General features: G+C 48.0%; 1 protein-coding gene across 1 annotated transcript; it reads right to left on the bottom strand.

Annotated features, from left to right (window-relative positions):
* Nucleotides 1-1,298: 1,298 nt before the first annotated feature.
* Nucleotides 1,299-10,796, bottom strand: LOC105550440. The gene is made up of 4 exons (XM_011995363.1): nucleotides 10,771-10,796; nucleotides 9,005-9,117; nucleotides 7,080-7,126; nucleotides 1,299-2,897 (listed from the first exon to the last, which is right to left on the bottom strand). The coding sequence occupies exons 1-4, from the start codon at nucleotides 10,794-10,796 to the stop codon at nucleotides 2,334-2,336; spliced, it is 750 nt and encodes a 249-aa protein (XP_011850753.1). The 3' UTR covers nucleotides 1,299-2,333.
* Between the last annotated feature and the right edge of the window lie 1,362 nt (nucleotides 10,797-12,158).

The raw sequence follows: 12,158 nt of genomic DNA, 5'->3' as shown, positions 1-12,158 counted from the left end.
GAAAAAAATAGAAACCTGACCCAGGGGAGGGCACATAGCAAGAGGGGGCAGCAGCCTCTCCACTACACCCAGAGGTGATATGTTTCTCTCTTCATAGGTGCACACAGATTGCAGTTCAATAATAGTTTGTGCTTATCTCACAGGGGCTTAAACAGTGCCTCATTAAAATCTCATGGCAGCTTCATGATGTATACTAAAGACTCTGCTCTATATTGCAATGACAGAAACCTAGTCCTGAAAGGTTGGCTGGGGTAGCCCACATTTAACCAGTAATAGAAAGGCCCAGAAATCCATATTTGTTTTTTACTGCCTCTGTCGGTCCTCTTTTTCCTCATTCTTTTTGACCAGATTACCCATTTTAAAGGACTGATATATTACTACACCACTAAGTATATGCATGCAACCTGATTAGTAAAAGCCAAGAAAAAAAATCAAATTCACAATACAAATGTCTTAGGGGATGATCTTTTTTATCAAGCAGTAATTTTTTCACTTTATAAGATGATTCCCCTGGGAATCCATTAATGATGAGCTTCCTTGGTATATTTAAATATTGATTTATAGATTGCTGCTTGCCAAGAAAAGTAAGGAAGTGGGGGCAATAAAACTTTAAGCTAAAGTGCCTGGTTGTCAATGAAAGCTGAAGAGCAGGTGGAGATTAACAATGGTTTTTGAAATGATGATGTAATCCTATCAGTATAGAATCAGTTCACAAACATTCAACTCACATATGCGTTTGCGTAAAGTGAGCCCTACCTGTAGCAGTGTAAACCCATAGAACCTCAGAGGACCTTTGTGGAAGCTATGAGGGCTACAGGTCAGCGGGGTGGAGAAGTCTACCTTGACACAGGAGAAACCAAGTTGCCTCACAGAGCTCATCTACCTGGGAGGCTGGGAGGGCTGCAGTGGTCAGGGTGTCAGGAGGGTTTGTAGGTGGTGGGCAGGGTTAGGGGCTGTAGAGCCTGTGGTCATGAATTCGATGGAGTGTCCCCTCTCCCCACGTGTCATAACTGGGATTTTGGAGCAGGGATTCCTTCTATGCTGATTTTTTTTTTTTTTTTTTTTTTGCCTTTCTCCTTAGGAGGGAGTGTGTGGTCCCCAGAGCATTACAAACCTGAGTTCAAATTTGGGCTCCACCTCTTCTTACTCCAGAGAACCTGAACAAGATTCCTAACCTCTCTAAGCCTTTAGATTCTGCATTTGAAAATGGGGAGAGTAATTAACTACCTTGCAAGGGGTAGCCTCAGAAATGAAGGCTTACTTCTGTGGTACATTTGCATATAAACAGGCACTCAAAATTAGTAGCTACTATTTTTTATTGGAAGAGAGGCTGAAATGCTATCGGGAGGGGAAAGAAAAGGCTGCACCGGCCAAACTGGGTCGTGTGTGTTTGAGGGGACTTCAATAGAGTGGAAGAATTGTAAGACCCCCTCCCCACCAAGCCCTCCCCCTCCACTGTGCTCAGGTCTGCATGCTCAGCAGCACTGGGAATGGTGCCAGAGGCTGCGCGTTTGCCCAGTACAGCTTGGAATTTTGCATCAGAAGCAGCGGGGTGCCGATTAGGCACACTCAGGAGGTGGTGATGCAATGCAAAGAAATGGGGTGGTGGAGAATACGCTGTAGGGTCAGCGGTGGCTGCCGCATCCGGCTTAGGGGCGGCAGAGCCAGCGGGGTGTCTGGGGAGTTCCAGCGTTGGTTGTGGAGTAGGATGTGGTGTCTAGCTTTCAGCAGTAGCACCTGTTTTGTCCTCATCAAAGTGGTTTAGCGGAGGGACTTTTGGCTGCCGAACCTCCCTTTGTTCTTGTCTGTATTCTGAGACATCCTGATAATTCCGTGGGTTACCCCAAACTCTTAACATAGTTTTTTCTCTTTAAGTCAGAGAGTCCATTTCTGCCCTTATGAACAGAAACTTCATCCCAAACCATCTTACTGAAAGTAGTTCTTTCTTTTACTCACTTCCTTTATAGCATGAATCTCCACTGACAATTATTTTATCAATTTGAAACTTGTTCACGATCTTTCTTCACTTCCAGAATGCAAGCTACTTGAGGGACCTCGTCTGCTGTTCTCACCATGCCTTTCCCTGCCAGGCTCCTAGGAGCTGCTTGGCGGCGGGTAGCGGTTAAGCCCACAGAGGCTGGAGCCAGACTGCCTGGCTTTGAATGATGGTTCTGCCTTTGTGAGATTAACAGCCCCTACTTAGAGTTGTGGGAATTAAACCAGTTAATACACGTGAAGAGCGCCAGGCACGTAGCGTTTATGAATGAATGCACTTAGCAGAAATTCAGTTGACAATAACGGTTGTTTTTCAGGATTTTAAGATCTTTGTCCCATCACCTCCACCCCCACAGTCCGGGAGCGATCCTTTCCCTAGGGTCAGGCTGAAAGTTTGCCAGATTGGAATTTCGGGTCTGCTGGGTCACAAAGCCAAGGGCCCAGTCTTCAAGGTGATGCTTCACTTCGGAGCACTTTATGCAGCCCACGTTTTGTTCTGTAACAATCCCAAACTGGCCCTCCGAGCCTGGGAAGTCGAGCTTCTCCGAAACCACTGAGTCCTGGAGAGCCCCGCGGCCTCCTGCCCTTTCTCTGCAGCCTGAGAGGGCCCGTGGGGCCGCCGCTGCTTCCTGGAAGAGCTGCGCCTTCCGGAGTCGCAGGCCGCGGAGCTCACGGGAGCTTCGGAGCAGAGCATCTCGCGCGGACAGGGCTGGCGATGGGCAGCCGACCAAAACGCCGCGTTTCTGGTGACTGCTTTTCCCTGGTAGGCAGGCGTTCACTGCTCCGCGGCCGCAGCTCTTCCGGGGCCGAGGGCTGCGGCGCGTAAACCGACTTGTGTGTCCTGCGCAAGCTGCTGATGGCGCCACCCAGCCTGGGGCGGCGAGCCGCGAATATTTGCTGCTCTATTTTAAGATTCCCTGTCCTGTCTGTTTCCGAGCAGTTGTCACTTGGTCAGAGGAAAGGGAAAGCGGGGGTGGAGACAGTGAGGCCCAAGCCTCGGGCGCTTATTACTTCCAGCTGGGTGGAAATTCCCATCCCTCGGAGAAAACAAGCGTGGCCCCTCTCCTCCCACTCCTCCGCCCCCTCCCTCAAAACTGAGTGAGTCATTCTTCGCCGGTCAGGGCAAAGTCTCGCTCATTTTAATAATAAAAATAAGGATAATGCCGCACTATTTGCATAACATCTCAGACTTTTCAGAGCACTTAAGCACTTTTTAAATACTTTCCTTTTTTTTTTTGGAGACGGAGTCTCGCTCCGGAGGTAGTGGCACGAGGCTGAAGTGCAGTGGTGCGATCTCGACTCACTGCGACCTCCGCCTCCCCGATTCAAGCGATTCTCCTGCCTCAGCCTCCACAGTAGCTGGGATTACAGGCTCACGCCACCACGCCCAGCCATTTTTTTGGATTTTAGTAGAGACGGGGTTTCACCATGTTGCCCAGGCTGGTCTTGAACTCCGGAACTCAGGCAGTCCGCCCACTTCGTCTTCCCAAAGTGCTAGGGTTACAGGCGTGAGCCACCGCGCCAGGCCTCAAAACACTTTTCTCCACTTATTGGTCAAGAGACATTATTACTCCCTGTTTGCAAATGAGAAAACAGAGGCACAGAAAGGTTAGTGATTGGACATGGTCACACAGCCAGTTAATCAGATGACCAGTCACAGAGGCTGGATCTCCTGGGTTTTAAACTGAGCTGTCATTCAGTCCATAGCCATTTATTGTCTTTCCTCCCAGCCACGGCGCCTTTCCTGTTCTCACAAGCTTCTGTGCTATGGAGAATGAAGCATCAAAGGGGTAGTGTATGGTAACTCTGGTCTCTTCCCACTCCGGTGGCTTATTAATTCTCAAATACAGCCTCATAAGAGAGGACATTCAGGCATGCAAACAGTTATTGAGTGCCTACTGTGTGCAGCTACTGGCAGCTACTGTACTTTTTTTACACAGTTTATGGGAGAAAGTTTCTTAGCACATAATTACAATGAAATGTGATAAAGTTGTTGATAAATGCACAGTATTAGGGAAACAGAGAAAGAGGTAATCCACATTGTCACGGGGCAGCCTTTAAAGCTTTTCCCCCAACTTTTTGTTGTACAGATTTTCAGGCATGAAAGATTGTTACAGTGACTACCACTTCGATTCAACCAGTATAGATAGGTAGATAGATGGATAGATATAGATACTGCTTCAGAAGCAAAAGTTTTTCTCTGATCTTTTCTTGCCCTCCTGTCTCAGTCTCATTTTCCCACAAGGCAAGCCATAGGAACTAGGAACTAGAATCCCCCTTCTCCAAGGCAGCCATAGAAACCAGAACCCCTTTTCCCAAAGTCAGCCATGAAACCTAAAATTATGACTCTAATTTTCTCTTCATCTTTCTGTGTAAAAACTGACCATAAAGAAAAGATCTGATCTACGTTGCTCCAGAGAGGGTCCTGCCCCAAACCCAGACGGAAAGTGTGAAAGGAAAATATCTTGGGCCCCTTCAAGCTGGGAACCACTCAGGGCCTCCCATTCTATTCAGTCATCCCTCTGCTCACAGAGATAACAAAGATAGATGCATATTCTGATTGTCTCCTTTGGAAAGACTTATCAGAAACTCAAACGGGAGAAATGAGAGAAGACAGACAGACCCTCTCATATTGTTTTATACTCAAAAAAGGAAAGGAAAGCAAAACAAAAGGCAGGTAGCCCGGCGCCTAGGAACCAGACCCGAAACCAAGGAACCAGATCCGAAACCAGGCCTGGGCCTGCCTGATCTAAGCCTGGTAGGTAAAGATCCACCCCTGACCTAACTGGTTATGTTATCTATAGATTCCAGGCATTGTATGGAAGGACATTGTGAAACCTCCCATTCTGTTCTGTTTCACCTCTGACCAGTGGTGCTCGCAGCCCCTGTCACGTACCCCCTGCAGTAAACACAATGACAGTCACTAACAATCGGTGTGCACACTTCCTCTGTGCTCTACATTTATGGCTCTTATAGTTCTCATCTCATTTCATCCTCACAGTAACCTCTGAAGAAGGTCCTCTGACCATTGTTTTACAGATGGGGAAACTGAACATAGAGAGGTTAATGAGGAAGGGACAGAAGGATGGCGCCATGATTTGGTACTGGGTCATCTGACTGCAGCGTCCATGCAGTTAGCTACGCATTCTGCAGACTTCCTCCATCCCCAGCTCCCATGTAGCAGGAGGAGCCGCTACACGGTATTCCAGAGCAGCATGTACTAGGGAGAACCCAGCAGTGTCAGATAGTAGGACGATTTCAGCCAGCTTGGGAGGTTGATGTCTGGTCTTCCTCTAGGCCCTGTCTTAGAAAAAAGGAAACTACCATTTTAGGGCCCTCCATGATCCAACACTGGGCTTCGGGCCTTACAGACACCACCTGTACAGATGGGGAAACAGACATTGGTGGGTAAGTAATCTCCCCACATTGACACACCTAGTAAATGGGAGTGCCAGGCTGGAAACCCAGTTCTATTCACAAGGTCCATCCCCCTGGCTTGCTCAATCGATCACGACCCTCTCACGTGGACCCCCTTAGAGTTGTGAGCCCTTAAAAGGGACAGAAGTTAAGCACCTGACGAGCTCGGATTTTAAGACGCTAGCCTGCCAATGCTCCCAGCTGATTAAAGCCACTCCCTTCACTATCTCGGTGTCTGAGGGGTTTTGTCTGCGGCTTGTCCTGCTACATGGGAGCTGGGGATGGAGGAAGTCTGCAGAATGCGTAGCTAACTGCATGGACACTGCAGTCAGATGACCCACTACCAAATCATGGCGCCATCCTTCTGTCCCTTCCTCATTAACCTCTCTATGTTCAGTTTCCCCATCTGTAAAACAATGGTCAGAGGACCTTCTTCAGAGGTTACTGTGAGGATGAAATGAGATGAGAACTATAAGAGCCATAAATGTAGAGCACAGAGGAAGTGTGCACACCGATTGTTAGTGACTGTCATTGTGTTTACTGCAGCCAGGGTGTTTGGGACGCCTGGGGACTTGGATCCAGAAAGTTCCCTTGTGGTCACACTTGGAGCAGCACTACAGCTAGATGGCTGGCAGAGGAGGCGTGGCTCACCCAGTCTCAGTCACACAGCTCACCGCGTGTGCCGCCCTGCTCAAATGTGTGGGGCCTATTAGGGAGAGCTCATTTCTTTCTCTGCAAAAACATCATGCACCCCCTGCTGTGTTTTCCGCTCTGTCCACCTGGGCCTGTTTCTAGGACAGCTGCTGTGTCAGGGGCTGAGGGCCTGGGAGCTTGTGAAAGGACCACCTGTTCCCATGGCTTTCTCCGACCCTCCTCCCCCGCCCCCACTCTGCCAGCCCAGCCTCCCAGCTGCTCACACATCACACCACGTTTCTCCCTCTGCTCAGGTGTTGTGAGCACATTGTGAGAGGCACGATCCCTTCCAACTTGTTGCCGCATTACAGCGAGTGTTGGTGCTTTTGTGGAGCCTCCCCTGCTTTCCTATAAGATGGCTTTTCTTCTGTGCCCCTGCACCAGTCTGCCCCACCCCACCCCCTACTCTCCCTGTTGACATGGGGACTCGTGGAAGGTGACTTAAAGGAGGAGGAGGGACCCCACAGAAAGTAGGTCCTTAACTCCCAGGAGATGACAAAGCCCCTCCCATGCCTCTGACCTGACACCTCTGCACGTGTGTGTGGTATTCACGTGTTGGGGCTTGCTGTTCCTGGAGTCCTTATGTCTCATCTGTGGCCTGGCTAAGCACTTAGAAATCTCTGACTAGAACAAGGAGGAGAAAAGGCCTGAAGTAGCAGCCAAGGTCCAGAGGGAGAAATGCTCAGAGGCTAGGGAACATGGGGATGAGGCATTGAATAGCCCTGGGGATGGACCTTGTGAATAGAACTGGGTTGCCAGCCTGGCACTCCCATGGGGAGATTCCTTACCCACCAGTGTGGGGAGATTCCTTACCCACCAATGTCTGTTTCCCCATCTGTACAGGTGGTGTCTGTAAGGCCCGAAGCCCAGTGTTGGATCATGGAGGGCCCTAAAATGGTAGTTTCCTTTTTTCTAAGACAGGGCCTAGAGGAAGACCAGACATCAACCTCCCAAGCTGGCTGAAATCGTCCTACTGTCTGATACAGCTGGGTTCTCCCTAGTACATGCTGCCCTGGAATACCTAGGAGAGGAAGAGGAAGGAGGCAAGGTAAGCTGGGGGCTTTTCACACTAAAGGCCGCCAGAGGGGTAGGAAGAGTCAGCACAGGTGCCATGTGTGTTTGGTGTCTTGCTTCCAACTCACGCTGGGCTCTGGAGCCACTGATGTCTGCTTGACCCTTCCCTGATTTTGCTCCAGTTTGCTCTGCACTGGAAGACTGCAAGCCACAGGGGGAGGGGAGCATAAGAGGGCTGCAGAGTAGTAAGTTTCACTGCATAATTCAGCCCTCCTGGGACCCATTTCCAGAAAGTTGACTGGCTGAAGTTTAGCTGAGAATGCCTGCAATCTGGAGGATCTGGGGGAGGCAGAGTTGATAGTTAATCTCCGAGGATATTCACCATGTTTGGAGTGGGATTTATTCACTCTTTATTTAATGAGTGCCTCTATTGTGTCAGACACTGCACTAGGCACCAAGATTTGGGGCTCCAGACCTCCCTGAGGCCATTTTAGACCTGTCCAAGTAAGGACCCACATCTCAAAGGCGGCTTTGGAATGGAGGAGAGAACACTGAATGCCTTTGGAAACAGAGGTAGTCTGATTGTTGAGTTTTCCAAGAAATGAGGGTGGGTGGTCACTCATAGAGGTTCTCCTTTGTGAAGGTCTTTCAGTTCCCTGCCCCTAAACACACACACACACGCACACACACACAATATTTGAGAGTAAAACAATGTTCCCTCCCTACCTATTCTATATCCCTGTTCTTCCCTTGACACAACAGTTAGGCCAAAGAGCAGAATGCTTTCCTCTTGCCCATGATGTTACACATCAGCACTGGCTGTTGCCTTGGTTAGAGTATATGGTGTGGGGAGTGATGGTCAGAATCCCTCCTCTACTCCCAGATTAGGGGTGGCACCTGTTAGATTTCTTCTGGTGCTTATTTCTCTCTAGAGATAGAGGCACCATCTGGGGTATAGTACCTGTCTGACTTTCCAGTTCTAAAATAAAAAAGTGCTCCATCCTCAGTTTGCAAAGGACTAGGGGACAGGAAATATAGACATTGCCTTTCAGTCATTTGCAAATCCCAGGCCTCACATTTCCACCTCCCCCGCCAATCTTTCATTTTGACTGGCTTCTCAGGGCCTTGGAAAATTATTGAGTGAGTGAAATGCAGATTCTAATAAGCCTTGTTTCTAAGTCTTAGTGAATGGAAATGAGATGCTCTCAGAAAAATGACTTTTGTGACCAAGGTGAAGAAGGCTAGGAGGAGGTATGGTGGGAAAGAGAAAGACATTTAGAAACTCAGGCTTCTGAGGTATCTCTCTTACTTCGGAAATGGAAGTGTTAAGGTGAGATGGGTCCATTTATTACTGCCGACTTATTTGGTACTTTAGGGAATGCAGCAAGGTAATGGCAGGGATGGGCAGGAGACTGGAGACAGCATGGGCTGGCGAGCACAGGGAGAGGTGGAGGAAGCTTGGTGCTGGCAGGCAGGGAGAGGTCAGGAGCCTGGAGGGAGGTAGACTGTCGGGTTATGGGGTGGGGTGAAGTGGATCTTTCAGTCAGGCAGATAAGCTCATGGGTGTCAAACCACAAAACACTAAGATATGGGCCTGGAAAGGGCCAAGCTAGCATGTGAGAACCAAGAAAGCATAAACCTCAGAGGGCCAGGCACCATCCCCCAACTCTCAGGTTCCCAGGAGGATGGGGAGGAACAAAGGTCTTGGGTTCTGACACATCCCAAAGACTTTGGGAGCTGCCCCTGGGCTCCCGCCCAGGTGGGAACCAGGCTTTTCCGTGAGCAAAGGAAGATGGGACAGCATTGGCTGGAAAGTGTGGCAGGGGAACACAGAGCTGAATTCTGAGTTTTCTTGAAAAAGAGATATAAAAACCCACATGCTAACTGAGGGACTTGAGCAGAGAAAGGGACTCTCCGCAGCCATACTCGGGAACTGCATACACAAGGGACTGGGAAGTGAAGCAGCAGAAAAATCCAGAGCCTGTGATGACATCACAGCTACGGGCAAAGACAGGAAGTGGAAAAATGTGAATGGGGAGAGAGGAATGGAGTGAGCAAGAAAGAGGATACAAGGAAACAAAACTGCAGAAGACAGAAGGATGACCTGGAACATTGTGCCATGATTCCCCAAGGATGTGCTTCATTCTTCTCATAGCAAGCCAATTCTGAGTTCTAGAAAACACCACACGGCATGCCGATGTAGTGTTTGCTTAGGAACCCAGGTCCTGGAGTTGGACTATCTGAAATCAAAACCCAGCTCGACCACTTACTAGCTTTGTGGCCATAGGCAAGTTATTTAACCAATCTCTGTTTACTCAATGTAAACAGAGTTTACTCAAATGTAAAATGGGGAAAATATATTACTCATCTTATGAGTGTAATTGTGAGCATTGAAAGAGATACTTCAAGTCAAAGCACACAGAACAGAGCCTGGCACATAGTAAGTGTTCGATAAATGTTAACTTTTATTATTTGTGTTGAAACAGAAGCCATCTACCCAGCCAACATTTATGGAACATATGCAGAACTGAGCATGGTGATAGGGGCTGAAGATAAAAAAGATGACCAAGGCAATAATCCCTGCCCTCCTGGAGCACACAGAGGAAACAGACAGCCCTGTGTCCATCGATTCTATGAGCACAGGGCAACAGGATGGCTCAAAGGAGGCCTGGTCAACTCTGCTTGCAGATGGGGGGATGCAGGGGGAATTAGGGGTGGTATGAGAGAATAGAAGGCAGTTGAGCTAGGTCTCAAAAATAGGTAGAAAAGTCAAGAAGAGTCAACACCAATGTATGGTTCTGGGACTTAGACTAGTGGTCACCTCTGTTTGGGGGAGAAATTTGCTGGAGCAGGCATGAGGAGTGGTGGAAGCCATAGCTTGATTACATATTGGTTACATGGGTGTATACATTTGTCAAAACTCATTCAATTGTACTCTCAAGATTTGTGCATTTTATTATGTGTAAATTATATCTCAATATATAAGTAAAATCAGTTTATTGAAAAAATATTTTTTTTAAATGAGTAGTACAGGAAGGGGAAGGACCTTCGGGCCAAGAGAATTTTATGCTCAAGGGTTTGTGGGTATAAGGCAGCATGATGCCCAGGGTAACGTGCCAATTGCTGAGTTTGGCTGGAATTTAGGGTGTATAAAGGATGTGAGACCAAGTGGTTAGAGCCTTAGATGCTTTACAGAGGAGTCTAGACATCATCCTCCAAGTCTAGGTTTGGGGGAAGTGGGAAGGCAGGGAAAAGAAGAAACCAGAGAGGACTAATATAGCAGCAAAGCAAGCTGCACCCAATACCCTAAACAGTAATCATTAATCATAGTAAAAGTCATTTCCTACAACTAGGCTGAACTTGGTCAACTTCTCCTATCAAGAAGGAAAGGGTGCCCAAAGTTTTTGTCATGAACCAGCAGGGAAATGTCCCCAGTGATTGCCTATTTCACTTCTGCTGGAGGTGATCACTGCCTCCTCATTCAGCTGCCTCAGAATATGCTCTTAAATCTAAAAGTGGCGTCCAATTGTGTCCCACAACCCTAAGTGCTTCTGCAGCATTTAATAAATTCCTTAGTCTTTCTGCACCTTTGCTGTACCTGCAAATGATAATAGCTTTTCCTGTTTCTTTCACTTTGATGCCTCCTTCTACCTCTCCTGCTTCTCACTGGCTACCATGGCTCCATCACTTCTTTTTCAATACTGTCAATCCTCTCTGATCAGCCTCTTTCCTTGACATCTGTTTCTGTGACAAACAATAATTTCCTTTCATTTTCCCTGCTCCCCACCATGCAGTTCTGTTTCCTTAGCTAGATCATAAGGTCCTTGAATTCAGGGAAGAGTCTTAAAAGCTATTGTTTTCCCACCAACTTGGGAATATAGTAAATTCATAAGAAATATGTATGTGATTGCTTTCTACACAAGAAATATGTAGATTGATGATGGAATTTGGAGGACCTAGACCACTGTGGGGATCATCTGAGCTGGATCAGAAAAATGGAGGAAGTGTTCTCATTTCCCCTTACCATTTTCAGTAGACAAAGATCCCCACCTAGACTTCTGCCTCCATGGAAAAGGTAGTGCTGGGGGCTGGGAGCTGGGAGCTGAAGGAGATGAAAGGCAATATGGCTGGGACGCTGTGGGACATTTAATCTTGACCACAGCTTTGCCCAGACTGCTGACCCCGGATGACCCAGGGTGCAGAGCCATGCCCCCATGCTGCCATCCATTAAAGAGATCACAGCTGCTCTGGGAGTGCTGGGCAAAAATGAGGTCAGGTTTTGTCAAAGCCAGTGCAATTCATAAGCGAGCTCAACTTGCTGGATTTACAGCAACTGTCGAGTCATCCTGCATTACCGAAACTGCAGATATGAACCGACCTGCTGGGAAGAGAATTTGGGATAAATTGTGAACTTCAAAAAGTTTCTGCCTGGAAACTGAAGAGGTAACCATGGCAACAAAGAGGCAGGTTGAACTCGGAGAGGGTCGTTCATCTAGAGTAGGGAGCTCTGTGCTCTCAGATTTGCTGGTCTGTGCACTGTGCATCAATTCCTTTGTTTCTTTTGCAATGGAGCGATCTCGGCTCACTGCAACCTCTACCTCCCGGGTTCAAGTGATTCTCTTGCCTCAGCCTCCCAAGTAGCTGGGATTACAGGCACCCACACCATGCCTGGGTATGTTTTTGTATTTTTAATGGAGACTGGGTTTCGCCATGTTGGCCAGGCTGGTCTCGAACTCCTGAACTCAGGTGATCTGCCTGCCTCAGCCTCCCAGAGTGCTGGGATTACAGGCATGAGCCACCGCTCCTGGCACCATTTATTTTGCTTTCTTTATCAGAGCAGGAGAAAGTACTAGCTCAGGAATTGGGAGACGGTCCAATTTCCAGCTATTTCCAGTTCCAGTACACTTAACTAAGAGTGCCTCAGGTATTCTTAGTTTTGTTGTGTATAGGCAAAATGGAAATTAAAAACTTCTGGCTACTTGCAGGGATGCAGAAAGGATGGAAAGGTTTGAGATTTCCAAGTAATTATTTTATTGTTG

Source organism: Mandrillus leucophaeus, unplaced genomic scaffold, assembly GCF_000951045.1.
Source record: "Mandrillus leucophaeus isolate KB7577 unplaced genomic scaffold, Mleu.le_1.0 Scaffold484, whole genome shotgun sequence".
NCBI lineage: Eukaryota > Metazoa > Chordata > Mammalia > Primates > Cercopithecidae > Mandrillus > Mandrillus leucophaeus.
This window is presented reverse-complemented; position numbering and strand designations above follow the sequence as displayed.